The sequence below is a fragment of the Salmo salar genome, chromosome 12, assembly GCF_965601325.2.
Source record: "Salmo salar chromosome 12, fSalSal1, whole genome shotgun sequence".
Classification (NCBI taxonomy): domain Eukaryota; kingdom Metazoa; phylum Chordata; class Actinopteri; order Salmoniformes; family Salmonidae; genus Salmo; species Salmo salar.
Genome location: NC_138302.1, coordinates 69,960,118 through 69,977,575, shown reverse-complemented (window position 1 = coordinate 69,977,575; position 17,458 = coordinate 69,960,118). Strand labels below are relative to the sequence as shown.

General features: G+C 44.8%; 1 protein-coding gene across 2 annotated transcripts; it reads left to right on the top strand.

Annotated features, from left to right (window-relative positions):
* The first annotated feature begins 1,531 nt into the window (after positions 1 to 1,531).
* capzb (capping actin protein of muscle Z-line subunit beta) lies at positions 1,532 to 17,187 on the top strand. Of its 2 annotated transcripts, XM_082959269.1 has the most exons (9): positions 1,532 to 1,780; positions 6,744 to 6,833; positions 9,609 to 9,730; positions 9,940 to 10,053; positions 10,648 to 10,906; positions 12,471 to 12,536; positions 12,777 to 12,853; positions 14,282 to 14,383; positions 16,061 to 16,350. In XM_082959269.1, the coding sequence occupies exons 1-8, from the start codon at positions 1,778 to 1,780 to the stop codon at positions 14,373 to 14,375; spliced, it is 825 nt and encodes a 274-aa protein (XP_082815395.1). In that variant the 5' UTR covers positions 1,532 to 1,777; the 3' UTR covers positions 14,376 to 14,383; positions 16,061 to 16,350. The 2 variants fall into 2 exon arrangements, with proteins under 2 accessions (XP_082815395.1, XP_082815396.1); XM_082959270.1 differs by lacking the exon at positions 14,282 to 14,383 and having other exon boundaries at positions 16,061 to 17,187.
* The last annotated feature ends 271 nt before the right edge of the window (positions 17,188 to 17,458 follow it).

The window sequence follows — 17,458 nt, the reverse complement described above, 5'->3', positions numbered from 1 at the left end:
TGAGTCTGCCGATGAGGCTGTGGTGATTGACAGAGTCGAAAGCCTTGGCCAGCTCAATGAATACGGCTGCACAGTATTGTTTCTTATCGATGGCAGTTAAGATATCGTGTAGGACCTTGAGCGTGGCTGAGGTACACACATGACCAGCTCTGAAACCAGATTGCATAGCGGAGAAGGTGCGGTGGGATTCGAAATGGTCGGTAATCTGTATGTTGACTTGGCTTTCGAAGACTTTAGAGAGGCAGGGTAGGATAGATATAGGGCTGTAGCAGTTTGGGTCAAGAGTGCCCCCCCCTTTGAAGAGGGGGATGACTGCTATGTAAATCACTGCTTTCACATACTGATTTGCATCAGCTTGGATGAAGCATTCAGAAATTAAATCATCCAAATGGCCATTATTACACCACAGTTTTTTTTGTATTAGCTAAGTCTCAAACCATGATCATTAGGATATCCAGCGGTCAATGGTCATGTATCACTCCATTGCATGATAAGGTGTTAGTTGTGTATGCTTGCAATGAAAGCAGTAAAGCAAACAAGCAGAATCTTTCCCTGCAACCTTTGCTTAATCAGTGAACACAAAAATGTGGTGCAATAGGTGAACAAAAAGCATCTATTTGCAGCATATATCAGTCCCATATCTAGGCTTACTGCAAAAAAAATCCCCTTATCAATCATGGGCAGAAGAGGTGCCAGTGGGTTAGAGAGATGCACTATGTAGGCCTCTCCAACCCTGTTCCTGGAGAGCTATCCCCCTGTTGGTTTTTGCTCCAACCTCAGTTCTAACTAACCTGATTCAGTTGATCAACTAACTAATTATTAGAATCAGGTGTGCTATATTAGGGTTGGAGCGAAAACCTACTGGATGTTAAATCTCCAGGAACAGGGTTGGAGGGCCTGGTAGACTACATTATAGCTAAGAGTACTTTGTTGAGGGAAGTTTTATTACGACCAAGCTATGAGGAGTTCAGAGGCATTACGACAATTGATACTGGGTCAATGTCTGAGCGAAGAGACTGAACTACTGTAAAATCACCTATTTATTTTCATCAATCTCAGACAAGCACTTAGCCTATTACCCATACTATAAAGGACAATTGGCACATACATGCATGGTACTTTAAATGATGTTGATACCAACAATTGCAATAGCCTAGCTGTGTTATATTTCAGCTATGTAATGTGTCACAGATCTTTTGCCGGTTTGGTTGACCAGTATTACAAAGTTGAGTCAGACCTAGGTTTATTCGTTAGACCACTTAGTCATGGTGTGGTCACATACAGACTACATCAGGATCTGGTACCCTTCTTACAAATAATAAAATATGAATCTTGTGGATCAGAGTATTATTATGACAAGCATGAGTAAATGGCGTACAGTGTATCAGCCCCGTTATCATACCTCCCTCTATCGCCCTCTCTGTTCTTTCTGTATATAGGCTACTTTTTACCAGTCACCACTCCTCTCCTCTTTCCATACTTGGCAATGCCTTACTTACTCCTCTCCGATTGGCTGCTTCAGAGACCGAGTAGCGTGACCCGGATATGCAATCGCCGCTTGTTTTCTCTGTCCCCCTTCCTTCCTGTACCCCGGTTGAGGAAGTGAATTCGCTGACAAGGCTGGGTTCAGTGAGGGAGGCGAAACAACATCTACCTGGTGGGGGTAAAAACAACAATAGCATAGACGAACAAGTCGTGCAAGCACAATACAACGAACGTGTAAAGCCATCGGCGAAAACATATTTGCCCTCCGAGATCGTCACCGAGCGCCGCAGACATGGTAAGGCCGCGGAGACGAGCTGGAGGAATGGGGATGGGTAGATTTTGGTGGGGCTACTAAGGGATATTAGCCAGCTACAGTAGCTAGCTGTCCTTTTATAGGAAGTGCTGTGTTGCGTTTCGAAAATGGCATAGACATGTATATACGCTACTCACAGTTAATTAAACGACCTATGATTGCTAATCCGAATTTCATTCTTAACTAGCCAATTTGTTGAAGTTACAGGATGTTTTGGATTGAGAAACTAGTTTAGGGATTAGAGACTAGGGTCTCGCTCTCGCCACCCCTCCTCTTCCAGACACACACCCCATGGTTAAAATAGTACAAGCGCCGGGTTGCCTGTCGCTAAAATCGGCCTGCTCCGCCCATTCTCTCGCATGGATTGGAGGTGACGTGTAAACCACAATTCCCAACTTTTACTTGGCTTCAACAATGTGATTTACGCGTTCAGTGACTTTTGTTGACAACACTGTCAGTGTAACTTTGTATCACACGTTTTACACCACTTATCCACCGTTTTGCGCAATAATGTAACTAACTTTTAAATACTAATAGGAAAGAATATTAACACATCAAACATCCTTGAATGTTAAGCTTATTGTGGTGCACCTGGCGAAGGAAATTCAACCACCATTGTCACTTGTATGTCTATTTTCCAATATAGCAAAATATTTTTAGATACCTCATGGATTTAAACATTTGAAATAATGTGTGGCTGCCCTGTCAACTAGCAACATTCACACGGTTCTTCACCTCCAACTCCACTGGACTCAATAGTCCCCCTTTTATGAATGTCTCACGCATGGAATGAATGTTTGATACAATATTCCTATAGTGGAGAGCAGATGGCTTGTCTCCCCAGCCACCCCCTGACTTCACCTCATCCATCCTGTTGGTCCAGCCTCACCGCCGCCTCTGGACCCCTGTGGCAATTGGTCCAGTGTTTACACAAGACAGGGCCGTTGGTAAACACAGTGTCAGGGAGCGCAGGTGTCGGCTGAACAAGACTATTTCATCTGCCCAGAACAGCCTAGATACAACCCAAAAGTGTGAGAGAGGGCATGCAGTACATGATCTGAAAACCTTGGCTGTATTCAGGAGAAAGCAGACTGAAGTTTGTTTAGGGAAAGAATGATTTTGGGTGTGTGATTCTCCTATAGCCAGCTGCTCTTATCTGGCTTGTAGTCTCTACCTTGGTTTCATCTGATGACTTGGTATTGATTCAAAGACATTGGGTTGGTATTTTATCGAATTTATCTGTAATGTATATTGGAATCTGTCAGTTGGTGTGTTTTGTTTATGAGAATGAGATGTTGTTTATGAGAATGACAGTAGGAGACTTTAGATTGGTGGTCTCTACAGACAAACTGAGATATTGCCTAATCTTTACATCTTTCAAGAATGTGTTTCCTGCACTAGATGGTATTTTTAAGTACTTACTAGATTTCAGTTATTCTTGACTCTCATTATAATATGACTATAGTCGGAACTGCATTAGTGCAGATTTGATGAGTGCGACTTGATTTGCTTCAGATATCTGCATTCCTCGGTTGAGTTCACACATACACAACAATCCCATGTCATTGACCGTTGTATTTTATTAGGTGGGAATCAAGGAAGATTCATGGGCTGTTGACTTTTCAGGTAGATGATCACATTTGTTTTGACTGAAATGGAAGTATTTTACAGTATAACTTCAATACAGCACAGAGATCATCTTGCCTGGCTACCCATCCACAACGCTGCGACCAAACGCCATGCCCACTAACATATTGTCAACACAATGAGTCAGGATTTTCTGTACTTCCTGACAGCTTATCAAATGTGAACACATTCAAACCATTCTGGTGGGTGTTTGCACCAAAACAGTATTTTTTTTTTTTCCCCCTCATAGCTTGTTCTCCATATTCTTTTTAAATTCCATGACTGATCAAAACTGGTTTTCTCATGGCTCTCTCTTGTCCCTCTGCAGCAGACATATAGTGAGGAATATGTTTGGAACATCGAAACCACAATATTGAATCGTGAGAATTGCAATACATATTGTATTGGCACCAAAGTATTGTGAAAATATAGTGAGTTCCCTAATAACTAGCGATAGAGCAGTGGAATTAAATTCAGTATGAGTCGCCAGGCAAGAGATCACCTCACAGACAAAAAAAAGTATCTGAAATGTTACTCTTGTTGCACAGCAGCGAGCTTCACTTACACACAATTCTCAGATTACACTGCCTGGGGTTGCTGAAAAGTTTCAATTTAAAGCAAAAGTTGTCATCGGTCAATCAGTGCTATTATATAGAAAGTTTAGCTCGCTTCATGTTGCCTGGGGGTCCAGAACATAATGTAATTAAAAATAATAATCCTTCATCAGTCAAAGCGCTTTGATTAATCTCCGTAATACAAAGATGACTTTGTTTTCACAGATGTATTGGTGAAGCGCAACATTTTTATGGATCTCTCTGGCCTGCAGCTCCTTATCTTCTTGCCAAATCTCTGTCCTGTACATTTGTCAGTGGTTTCATGTTGTGGCTGGCCTGCCCTCCACGCTAATGTTCTGGTGCTCACCGCATCGTTCAGTGAGAGAAGAACACCATCCGGGAAGGCTCTGCTATGTGGCCTTGTCTGCTAGCTCAGCTTTTCACTATTACCCACAATCCCCTCTGTGCCCCTGCTAGATCTCCTCAGTAAGTGAACAGACAGGGAGCTTGTGGAGAGACCGACTGATGCCATGACTCAATCCATATTCATCCTTTCTGAAGTTCAGTTCAATCACATTCATTTATATGGGCTTGTCTGACAAAGTCAAACAGGCCTGTATTAAAAAAGACAAGTCTGAGCCCTGTTGTGTTACATCAAGGAAGAATTGCCTTATGACTTCCTCAATGTTGGTCTCCCAGGGCACATCTCTGGCCAGTTCTAAAAGACTAGGACAGAATCACCAAGCCAGCCATTTAGTTATCAACAATCAACTGAGACAAATTAGACAATTTCACATTACAGTGAATCCTCACTTGTAGCAGCAGATTATTGAGTTAATGGCTACTCGTTCTCCACGAATGAGTCATTTTTCAAATGAGCACTCTTTTCTTTCCTCACAAAGGTTTGTACTTGCAGAGTTTTCTAGCAGAAAAAGTAGAAAAGGCAGTGGAGTGAATTGTTGACATTTCTGTTAAGGGTTAGTAACATTTTCAGTTGCTGGAAACTTGTCTTCATTTATGAGCGCTCAAGCATTCAAAAAATGTTGACCTTTCCAGATACCATAAAATGACGGGCCTGTATCAATAACAGGATGATTAACAGCCTTGCCTTTATATGGTAATCAGTCAATCTGTCTTCCAACTACCATGGTTAGGCCTATCAATTTTTTTAAAATCTTTGACCCAGTCAAAAGGTTTTTAGTGTTTTATTTTGCCCCTACAAGTAAACAAAACCAATGTTTTTAGCCAAGGCCCAGTTGTGGTTCTAGACGCTCCCTAAAGGAATCTGCCATGGGCGTGAACTTGTTGTGACCCACCAATGAGTCCAGGCCAATGATTTATATATACACTAGATTACATACTGGATGCTGTTTTGAAGCCACCATGCCTCCATCTTGGCACTCCCCCACCGTAGTCATTTTTAAAAATGTAGGAAGCTATAGAAATGCATTTACTTATGTCTACATTTTGTTTTTGCGCACATTTATTATATTAAACACCTTAATGCATACTTTTTTTATTATATTATGTGAGCTAAACATGAAATACTGTAGAATTTCATTCATTCCTATGGAGGATTGCTTTTATGAGGAGTGCTAATATGGCCGACCGGTAGCTTCAAATCCTCTCCATGGCCAAAACATAGCATCAACAGACAGGGTTTATATACATCATTGGTCCAGACCAACTGCAGTTAGGCCCAGACCTAGTGTTGGCTACTAGATGGGTTTGTCACATGAACAACTAGGCTATTTGGAGGCAAATCCAGAACTTTGTCTCTCATGCCACTTAGTTTTGCTTTGATAAAGTCTCGTGAGTGAAACCATAAGCAGCTAGCTCCATGACTTTTGTAATTTCAGGATGTGTAGAGTTGGACTGTATCTGGATTTTCATACCGTCCTGGGGCGTGAACTTGTGACCCACCAATGAGTCCAGCCCAATGATGTGTATATATACACTAGATGACATCCTGGATGCTGTTTTGAAGCAACCGTGCTGTCCATACGCATAGTTTTAGCAAAAAAGACCTTGCTATTCAATTGTAAGCTCATTTAGCCTACTTGTGGCTTCCAGACCCTTGTCAATACACATCTGGACTCACCTGCTCCTGCTTTCTCCAGTTGTGCTATTTACAAACATGTGACTGGCTGAACTGTTCTGTGGAAGTACGGTAAGCTTCATAATGTGACGGGTGAAATGAAGAACGCAATCTGCTTCATCTCCTAACATATTGCACAAGTTGACTGCAGGTATTTACTTAAAAAGTAGCTCCAAATATTAAAATGTTTGTAGCCTAGTCACGGCCTGGCCTGGCTTGGCTCGCCCCTGTCCTATCCACCGTAACAAGGTAACATGCATCCGTCAATGGCTGCCCCCTCAGTCTGCTGGAGCTGTGTGAGAGGCTGGGAGCTTTGTTTGCTCTGTGTTCAGTTCAATCTATTTTAGTTGATTCAATTCAGACAGTGACAGTGATGCATTTTTTAAAAGTCAATTTAATCTCAAAAAAGGAATGAAAATGTACTGTTGAAACAGCTAGCCTGTTATGTTCCAAGACCCGCCTAAACTGTTGAATTTTTGTGCAGGGGTGAACTTGGCAAGGTTCAAATTTGCTTCCAATCAGTGAAAAACACACATTTCTCTTGTGAAATGGACAAAAAAAATGTAAAGTACAAGTTGCTTTTAGACTTTCTTTTGCAGAACTAGGCCTATGCATTTTGTGTGTAGGAATGTGTATCAAAAGCTGACTCATTGTGTGTGTGTTTCAGAATGACCAGCAGCTGGATTGTGCTCTGGACCTGATGAGGCGTCTGCCTCCCCAGCAGATCGAGAAGAACCTCAGTGACCTCATCGACCTGGTGAGTTGCCGGTAGATGACAACCAATCACAGTCCTATACACAGCCCAGACTGTGCTTGAAATCTCCCATAGTGCAACCAGATCTGAGAGATTAACCTGAATCGGACATAAATCAAACCACACTTTCTCCAGTGATCGTTCTCCACCTTTTTTTATGGTCATATCCATTTTTCCCTCAGACCCCAGTCTGCTCCTCTTCCTTCCTTCTCCCCTTTGACACCTCTCTCCCCTGGGCACCAGCACTCTCCTTGACCGCCTCAGCACGCTCCTATGTAGCTAGTTGTTAGCGGTCATTAGAAAAGCTGTCAATTACTCTACATGGGCCCATTTAGCCCCGCCCTCTCCTTAGTCACTCCTGGTGGTTGGGAATCCAATGAGCTCACTTCCCATGTCCTCCTGTAGCACCACCCTTTCCCCCTCTCTACTTTTCTGCCCCCCCCCCCCAACCCACTCTATTTCCTCTGTGCTTCTACCTTCGACCCCCGTCTCCCCCTTCTGTCTGTCCCGTCTCCCCCTTCTGTCTGTCCAGTCTCCCCCTTCTGTCTGTCCAGTCTCCCCCTTCTGTCTGTCCCGTCTCCCCCTTCTGTCTGTCCCGTCTCCCCCTTCTGTCTGTCCCGTCTCCCCCTTCTGTCTGTCCCGTCTCCCCCTTCTGTCTGTCCCGTCTCCCCCTTCTGTCTGTCCCGTCTCCCCCTTCTGTCTGTCCCGTCTCCCCCTTCTGTCTGTCCCGTCTCCCCCTTCTGTCTGTCCCGTCTCCCCCTTCTGTCTGTCCCGTCTCCCCCTTCTGTCTGTCCCGTCTCCCCCTTCTGTCTGTCCCGTCTCCCCCTTCTGTCTGTCCCGTCTCCCCCTTCTGTCTGTCCCGTCTCCCCCTTCCTGTCTGTCCCGTCTCCCCCTTCCTGTCTGTCCCGTCTCCCCCTTCCTGTCTGTCCCGTCTCCCCCTTCCTGTCTGTCCCGTCTCCCCCTTCCTGTCTGTCCCGTCTCCCCCTTCCTGTCTGTCCCGTCTCCCCCTTCCTGTCTGTCCCGTCTCCCCCTTCCTGTCTGTCCCGTCTCCCCCTTCCTGTCTGTCCCGTCTCCCCCTTCCTGTCTGTCCCGTCTCCCCCTTCCTGTCTGTCCCGTCTCCCCTTCCTGTCTGTCCCTGTCTCCCCCTCCTGTCTGTCCCTGTCTCCCCCTCCTGTCTGTCCCAGTCTCCCCCTCCTGTCTGTCCCAGTCTCCCCCTCCTGTCTGTCCCTGTTCCCCCTCCTGTCTGTCCCTGTTCCCCCTCCTGTCTGTCCCTGTTCCCCCTCCTGTCTGTCCCTGTTCCCCCTCCTGTCTGTCCCTGTTCCCCCTCCTGTCTGTCCCTGTTCCCCCTCCTGTCTGTCCCTGTTCCCCCTCCTGTCTGTCCCTGTTCCCCCTCCTGTCTGTCCCTGTTCCCCCTCCTGTCTGTCCCTGTTCCCCCTCCTGTCTGTCCCTGTTCCCCCTCCTGTCTGTCCCTGTTCCCCCTCCTGTCTGTCCCTGTTCCCCCTCCTGTCTGTCCCTGTTCCCCCTCCTGTCTGTCCCTGTTCCCCCTCCTGTCTGTCCCTGTTCCCCCTCCTGTCTGTCCCTGTTCCCCCTCCTGTCTGTCCCTGTTCCCCCTCCTGTCTGTCCCTGTTCCCCCTCCTGTCTGTCCCTGTTCCCCCTCCTGTCTGTCCCTGTTCCCCCTCCTGTCTGTCCCTGTTCCCCCTCCTGTCTGTCCCTGTTCCCCCTCCTGTCTGTCCCTGTTCCCCCTCCTGTCTGTCCCTGTTCCCCCTCCTGTCTGTCCCTGTTCTCCCCCTCCTGTCTGTCCCTGTTCTCCCCCTCCTGTCTGTCCCTGTTCTCCCCCTCCTGTCTGTCCCTGTTCTCCCCCTCCTGTGTGTCTGGCGGTTGCCAGGTGTGCGGGGCTGTGTCCAGGGAACAGAGAAGGCATTGTGTCTGTGTGTTCTGATTAAGGAGTAGGTAGGAAGGGGGGGGTCCATGTCACTCTGAGAAGTTATTTGTACCTCTTTATCCCCTGAGACCCATTGATATCCCTTCAAATTCTTTCCCTCCTCTCCCTCCCGCTCTCATTTCCCACTTAGCAAGGAGGCGGAATGAGGGAAAAAAACAGCTTAACCTTATTTCCCCCTCATATTGATTCAAGGATATCATATGCCTGCATTCTCTTGTCTCCCTGCCTCATCTGTTTCTCACGCACATTATGCCCTCTCTCTACCCCTATTGTCTAGCCCAGCATAGTTGGCAACTGTTAAAGGTGGATTGAATTGCCAAAGACAACGCTCTTTTAGTAAATTTACTTCCTGCTACCCCCAGCACCACCACCCTAGACACACACCCTTGTAATCAGTAGTCAGACTAAATTCAAGACTCAAACTATGTGAGTCATTGCTCTATTTAGCTTAAATGGGCTTTTAGTGGGTTGATGCACAAATACATATTGATAGGTTTCAAATCATATTAGCTGTATATGAAATTGGTTGTTCGTAAGTTACTATGGTACCTGTTTAAATAAACAGTTTTGTGTATGATATTGTACAGTATGCTCAAAAAAAGTGCTTTTTGGAAATATAGTTGAAAGCGAGAGACTTATTTTAGTAAATGTTTTGGAGAACATTTGAATATTTGCATGTAAGTTTGCGAGAAGCTTTGTGTGTAAGTTTCTTGTTGAAAGTGTGTTTGTGTGAGCATGTAGAATACTATCGAAAGTGTGTTGTTGGAGTGTGTTGTTGGAACATGTCGTGAAGGCTATCTCTCTCTCTCTCTCTCTCTCTCTCTGTGTGTGTCCAGGTGCCCAGTCTATGTGAGGACCTGCTCTCCTCTGTGGACCAGCCTCTGAAGATCGCCCGGGACAAAGTGGTGGGGAAAGACTACCTGCTCTGTGACTACAACAGAGATGGTGACTCCTACAGGTAAGACCTGACAGCCTGCAGCTCCTCTTTTACCGCTGTCCTTTCTTTCCCACATATCAATGTCATCAGGAACCATGCCTGGTATATAACAATTACTTAGAATTATTTGTTTGTCAAACATGGAAATATGACCACGCACACAGATGATACAGAGCGACAACCCTTGATTTGGATTTAGTCTTGCTCATTCTTGTGTTCTTGTTTCTCAGATCCCCATGGAGTAATAAGTATGAGCCTCCCATCGACGATGGTGCCATGCCGTCTGCCCGCCTGCGCAAACTAGAGGTTGAGGCCAACAATGCTTTCGACCAGTACAGAGACCTGTGAGTAATAGTAGTCCACTAGTGTTACTATCAAACCAGTACAGAGACCTGTTAATACCAGTAGGCCACCACTGTTACCATCAAACCAGTACAGAGACCTGTTAATACCAGTAGGCCACCACTGTTACCATCAAACCAGTACAGAGACCTGTTAATACCAGTAGGCCACCACTGTTACCATCAAACCAGTACAGAGACCTGTTAATACCAGTAGGCCACCACTGTTACCATCAAACCAGTACAGAGACCTGTTAATACCAGTAGGCCACCACTGTTACCATCTAACCAGTACAGAGACCTGTTAATACCAGTAGGCCACCACTGTTACCAGCAAACCAGTACAGAGACCTGTTAATACCAGTAGGCCACCACTGTTACCAGCAAACCAGTACAGAGACGTTTGCCTATCATTCTACCATAGTAATATCATTAACACATTATAAAACGGGAAGTTGGGATCCTCAATGTTGATTGGCCAAAACAGCATTCCAACCTTTTGTATGTCAGATGATATACCACGTCTATGACGCAAAGAAATAACCTGATAAAACCACCAATGACAGTCTTATTATCCATGCCCTCTGTGTTTGTTAGGTATTTTGAGGGCGGTGTTTCCTCTGTATACCTGTGGGACTTGGATCATGGCTTCGCCGGGGTCATCCTCATCAAGAAGGCCGGAGACGGCTCCAAGAAGATCAAAGGCTGCTGGGACTCCATCCATGTGGTGGAGGTGCAGGAGAAGTCCAGCGGACGGACCGCTCACTACAAACTCACCTCCACTGTCATGCTGTGGCTCCAGACGACCAAGACCGGGTCCGGAACCATGAACCTGGGTGGCAGTCTGACAAGACAGGTACTTAGACTGAACAAAAATATAAACGCAACATGTAAAGTGTTGGTCCCATGTTGCATGGGTTGAAATAAAAGATCCCAGAAATGTTCCTTATGCACAAAAATATTATTTCTCTCAAATATTGTGCATTAGTGAGCATTTCTCCTTTGTCAAGTTAACCCATCCACCTGACAGCATCATCAGTGTTCATTACACAGGTGCACCTTGTGCTGGGGACAAAAGGCCACTCTAATATCGTATGTGCAGTTTTGTGTCAACACAATGCCACAGATGTCTCAAACTTTCATAGGGAGCGTGCAATTGGCATGCTGATTGCAGGAATGTCAACCAGAGCTGTTGCCAGAGAATTCAATTTTCATTTCTCTACCACAAGCCACCTCCAACGTCATTTTAGAGAATTTGGTAGTACCTCCACCTGGCCTCACAACCGCAGACCACGTGTAACCACGGCAGCTCAGGACCTCCACATCCGGCGGCTTCACCTGCGGGATTGTCGGCCACCAGGACAGCTAAGGAAACTGGGTTTGCACACCAAGGAATTTCTGCTCAAACTGTCAGAAAACATCTCAGGGAAGCTTATCTGCATGCTCGTCATCTTTCCCAGGGTCTTGACCTGACTGCAGTTTGGTTTCGTTACTGACTTCAGTGGGAAGATGCTCACCTTCGATAGCCACTGGCATGCTAGAGAAGTGTGCTCTTCACGGATGAATCCCAGTGTCAACTGTACCGGGCAGAGGACAAATGGTGTTGTGTGGGAGAGCGGTTTGCTGATGTCAACATTGTGAACAGAGTGCTCCATGGTAGTGGGTTTATGGTATGGGCAGGCATAAGCTACGGACAACAAACACAATTGCATTCTTTCAATGGCAATTTGAATGTACAGATACCGTCGCAAGATCCTGAGGCCCATTGTCGTTCCATTCATATGCCGCCATCACCTCATGTTTCAGCATAATGCAAGGCCCCACAATTCCTGGAAGCTGAAAATGTTTCTTCTTCCATGGCCTGCATACTCACCAGACATGTAACCCATTGAACAGGTTTGGGATGCTTTGGATGGAAGTGTACGACAGTGTGTTCCAGTTCCCGCCAATATCCAGAAACTTTACAGTCATTGAAGGGGAGTGGGACAACATTCCACAGGCCACAATCAACAGCCTGATCAACTCTGTGAAGGATATGTTGCGCTGCATTAGGCAAATGGTGGTCACACCAGATACTGACTGGTTTTTGATCCACGGCCCTACTTTTTGAAAAAATAATAATAATTAAGCTATCTGTGACCGGTGCAGGTCTGTATTCCCAGTCATGTGAAATCTGTAGATTAGGGCCTAATGCATTTTATTTAAATTGACTGATTTCCTTATGAACTGTAACTCAGTAAAATATTTGAAATTGTAGCATTTTTTATTTAATTTAATTTTTTTGTCTACATACTGTGGTGGGGGGGTTGTCCGCATGCTTTTGTGATCTGTGTCTCTTGGTTTACTTGTTGCAACATTCATATCTCCACTACTACTGTACTGGACTTTACAATACCCTCATCCCTATCTTTTCCTTCCAGATGGAGAAAGACGAGACAGTTGGAGAGTCCTCCCCACACATTGCCAACATTGGCCGCCTGGTGGAGGTGGGCAGAACTACACCTTATACATGCATGCCCTTATACACACTCACTCACTGACATATAGAGTTACGCACATGGTGGTTCACATGGATTCCTTAGCTGAAATAATTATACAGTAAACCCCTGTGAACCAAGTAATACTTTAATGTATACAGTAATACTGTGTTTAGTTACAGTAAAATGACTGCAGTATATTGATATCACAAGATTAATGTTTGTATGTGAATGACTTTGTAACCTCAGGATATGGAGAATAAAATTCGCTCCACTCTCAATGAGATCTACTTTGGGAAGACCAAGGACATCGTCAATGGCTTGAGGTATGCAGGGGCACACACACACGTCACATTGGTAGAAAGTCAGTGTGCGCATTCGACATTACAGCTACCTTTAAAGGCGAGTTGAGATTGACTGATCTACAAATCACCTTGTATCCTTAATAGCTAATCAATATTATTTGTAGATCAGTCAGTCTCACAATTTACCCATGATACACCAGTTTTGATCAGGGATGGGCAACTTCGATGGGGGTGCGAACCACAATCTGAACTCATCGAGGGGCCCCACATTGCGAGCAAAACATCTTAGTGGCCCCCACTTGACAGCGGATAATATCATTTTTTTAGAGTTCATTCTGTGCAATTCCACACATTTTGCCATAGGGTGGAGAGATTTTTTTTTTCATATGATATCTGATTGACACTGACTAGCAAAATCAATAGGGGCCCCCTGGCTGGTAATTTCACCATGATGACAGTTTATCGGTCAGCTATATAAACTTAACTTAGCAATCATAAAATGGTTAGCTGACATGGCTAGTTGACTGACATAACAAAACTAAAACTTCTGATGTACAACCAAATAAAAAACGATTCTAATTTGAAACAGTAAATTGAAATCAGAGTTCCTGTTTTTTTTTTCTGGGGGGGATTGATCCGAGGGCCTTCAAAAGAGGTGCCGCGGGCCGCATCATTTGCCCATCCCTGGTTTTGATACTCATCTACTGCATTTTTTGTTTGACCTCTTTCACCCATACTCTTGTTTGTTGTTGTACTTTTACCCCATTTTCTCCACAATTTTGTGATATCCAATTGGTAGTTAGTCTTGTCCTATTGCTGCAATTCCCCTATGGACTCCGGAGAGGCGAAGGTCGAGAGCCATGCATCCTGCTTCTCGACACACTGCTCGCTTAACCCAGAAGCCAGCCGCACCAATGTGTCGGAGGAAACACCGTCCAGCTGGCGACTGAAGTCAGCTTGCAGGCGCCTGCCAGCCACAAGGAGTAGCTAGAGCGCGATGTGACAAGGAAAGACCGTCCGGTCAAACCCTCCCCTAACCCGGACGATGCTGAACCAATTGTGTGCCGCCTCATGGGTCCCCCGGTCATGGCCGGCTGTGCCTTAGACCGCTGCGCCACTCGGGAGTTCCTTCGTACTCCTTTTTACCCATGGCTGTATCTGTTAATGGGGATTTTCCCTCATTTTTCTCTGCCATATTGTGTTATCTGGTTCCCTTGTCATTTTCTGTGTTTTTCAGTTCTACAATTCCAACCCTGTTTTATTTCCATTTCCCCTATTCAATCCCATTTTCTTCCTGTTCCCTCTTTCATCCCACTATCTCCTCTCCTCCTGCTGTCCTTCATCTCTGCTCTATATTCACTTGTCCTTCATTTGTCTGCCTGTCCCTCTCCTCTTCTTCCCTCCCTCTCCCCTTCCTCTACCTCCTGCCCCCTCTCCACTGTGCTTTAGATCTATTGACTCTTTGCCTGATAACCAAAAGTACCGGCAGCTCCAGAAGGAGCTGTCTCAGGTCCTCACCCAGCGCCAGATCTTCATTGACTAGGGCCAGAGGTATCGTCTGGCATGGGACAACAGGCTGTGTGTGTCTGTGGCATTGGAGTGTGTGTGCCTGCGTGTGAGAGAGATTGGGCAAGTAATGTAGTGGCATGGTGTGGTTTTGTTTGTGGTGAATGAGTGGTTTCTCAGACAGTTGCAACCCCCTGACGTTTTCTCAAGGAGTGTTTGTTGCAGCTGTTCCAACATGGAGTTGCATGAGGAAGAGCCCTAGATTAACTTACCTGTCTAAACATTTAACATTGATTGCACCTCCTCTTAACAGTGAAAGACAGTGTGACATCCTCACCGCTTATTGTGTTTCAAAATTAATTAGCTGTTTTTCCATCTGTGTTTATCAGGCTTTCTACAGGGTGTCCACGGGTCCTTAAGTCTTTGTCTTGAATTAATGTATCTGATTTAAAGGCCTTAAGTCTTAAAATGTATAAATTTCCGTTTTCAAAGTTCTTACCAACTACGGTGGACATGACTACAGTGTTTCAGTTTTATATTGTGTCACTGCTTAATTGTTGCCACTACGAAGGGGGAAAAAAATAGAAAAAAATGGAACATCAAATAATGCTCCAGGAGCACTTTGAAGATGTTAGAGATCTAACCACGTGCTCCTCTGCGTGTGAGAGTCGGGACATTGCCAGAGATAGAGAGCGCAAGGTAGCCTATACAAGTTGATAAACACTAAGCCTGTACACCTGGTGACCTAGCGCAATGGAGTGTTGACTCTGTTTTATACAATAACAGTGCTGTATATTTGACTTTGGCACTTTTTCAAAGTGGTATTGAGTATCATTGTACTAAGCTGGTATTGAAGCCAGAATTCTGAACACTTAGTTTGTGATCTATCTAACGATTAGCCCATTGGGGTAGCCTAAACAAATGCAGATGGGCAACACCATGTTTCAGCCATCGGTAGCTTAGCCGCTATGGTACTACATCCCTTAGGCTGGAGGAGAATGTTCATTGCTAAAATAGCACACCTGCCTGATAATATGATCCATGTAGGCTATAGCCTTTGGTGAAAATATTCCTTTTTGCCAAAATGGGCTCATTTCTGGAGAGGAATATTAGCAGGTGTGTGGTGCAAGCAGACCTTAATAATTGGTATTAAATTGCATTCCAAGTGGCTTTAAAAAGGTCTGCTGGCTGACCTCTGTCGTCTGGTGAATGGTGTTTCATTCGAAACTGGTGTGGCTGGCTTCGGGGTTAAGCGGGTGGGTGTTAAGAAGCGCGGTTTGGCGGGTCATGTTTCGGCAGATGCATGACTCAACCTTCGCTTCCCGAGCCTTTTGGGGAGTTGCAGCGATGAGACGAGATCGAAAAAAGGGGGTAAAAATAACAATAATAATCTTAAATTCAACTTCATGGAACCTGCATATACCTTGTACCTAGGTACCTTATTTGCTTTCTGACAAACTCACTGCTACTACATCTATTCCTGAGTTTCAAATTGACCCCTGTTCCCCTTGGCACTCCTGTATATCTGAAACTATTGGATCGTTTTATGGTACTTGCCTCACCTTAGCATCTGTGAGACTGAGTGGAACTTTTATCATATTGCTTAGATGAAAAATAAACATTCTACAGAAGTGGTTATGGGGTAGGTGTTGGGTTGATTTTGTAATCTATTGTATATTTAATCTGCCCCACTCACTCCTCCCTCCCTCTCTCCCCTGATAGGAGTGTTCAGACCCTGGCTGACAAATCGAAGCAGGAGGCTCTGAAGAACGACCTGATGGTGGCACTTAAACGCAAACAGCAAAGCTAGAGATGCTATTGTTATTTTTTTTCTGTCTCTTTCTCTCTGTCTGTTCCTCTCCACCTCTCCCGCCATATTTTTTCTGTTTGTATCTCTCCTTCCATCCCTGTATGCCTGTTTCAGTGCTGCGTACTTGTTCATTTGTGGAAAACAAAAAAAAGGAGAAAAATGCTTAGCTTTTTATTCATTTTTTTTCTGAATTTTTTTTTCATTTGCACGCATTGTTTTGAGGCATCTCATTCTCTATGAAGCCATTCACCTTCTCACTCTCTCTGACTTGTGTTATGAATATTATGATAGTATTATGACGGTTAATGATAATCTTAGTGTGACGGCAATGTTTTTATCCCTATAGCGCTCTCACAGCTGAGTCAGTTTTGAATGAGTGACATCAGCTCTCCTATCCTCTGGTTAAGGGACAGGGTTGACGGACTGTTCTGTAGATGGGGAAGGCTGGGCATTCAAACATTACATTTTTACCAACATTTTATTACTTGCACCCATTATATCAAAGTGTCTATGCCACCACCTTATATATCTGTATGGAAATATAGCTGTCAATATAACTGTCAATTTTCTGAGTGATGTATTGGCGGGAACGGAATGGGAGAGGGTGTCTCTCGATCTATTGTAAGGATTGGTCAACGGTTTGCTCTTTGTCCCACTCTATCCACATGCGTTGAGAGTCTGTGGGAGCATGGGATCTTGGGATGGCTAGATGGAGATGTAGACTGCTAAAACATGGGGATGGACTGTTAAATTCACTGTGTATACTCATGTCATTAACCCCCCCCCTCCCCCCCTCCTACACTGTGTATAACATTACGATTTGCATCCCTCTGTCTCTCTCCCTCCCTTTTGTCTCTTTCTCTCTTTCACCCTTGTCTATGTTGGGGTTCACAGTTTGTCTTTTTGCGTCTTGACGGAAGCTTTTGACAGTTTCTGTTTTGGGGGGGGAATCTTTTGTTGTATTTTGTTTTAATTTTGTAAAGCTTATGATTCATATTGTATTAGAGCCTCCAACAACAATAAAAACAGTAAAAAGCTATCTTTATTGTAATTTTTGCTTCTGTTCTGCATGTCCATCACACACATGGATGAAATGTTTTGCTTCAGAGTGGTTTTAGGTCATGTAAAGATTATAATTTGAATAAACCTGTTTATAGAGAACCAATGTGGACACTGAGGTTACTGTGCTTTTACAGTACTGGTCAACATCTGATTAGTGACACCAGGACTCATTGGGCACAGGAGTTCAGCTCCACACTGCATGGCTGATTTCCACTCGCATCAATAAATGTAGGCATACATTTCTCATC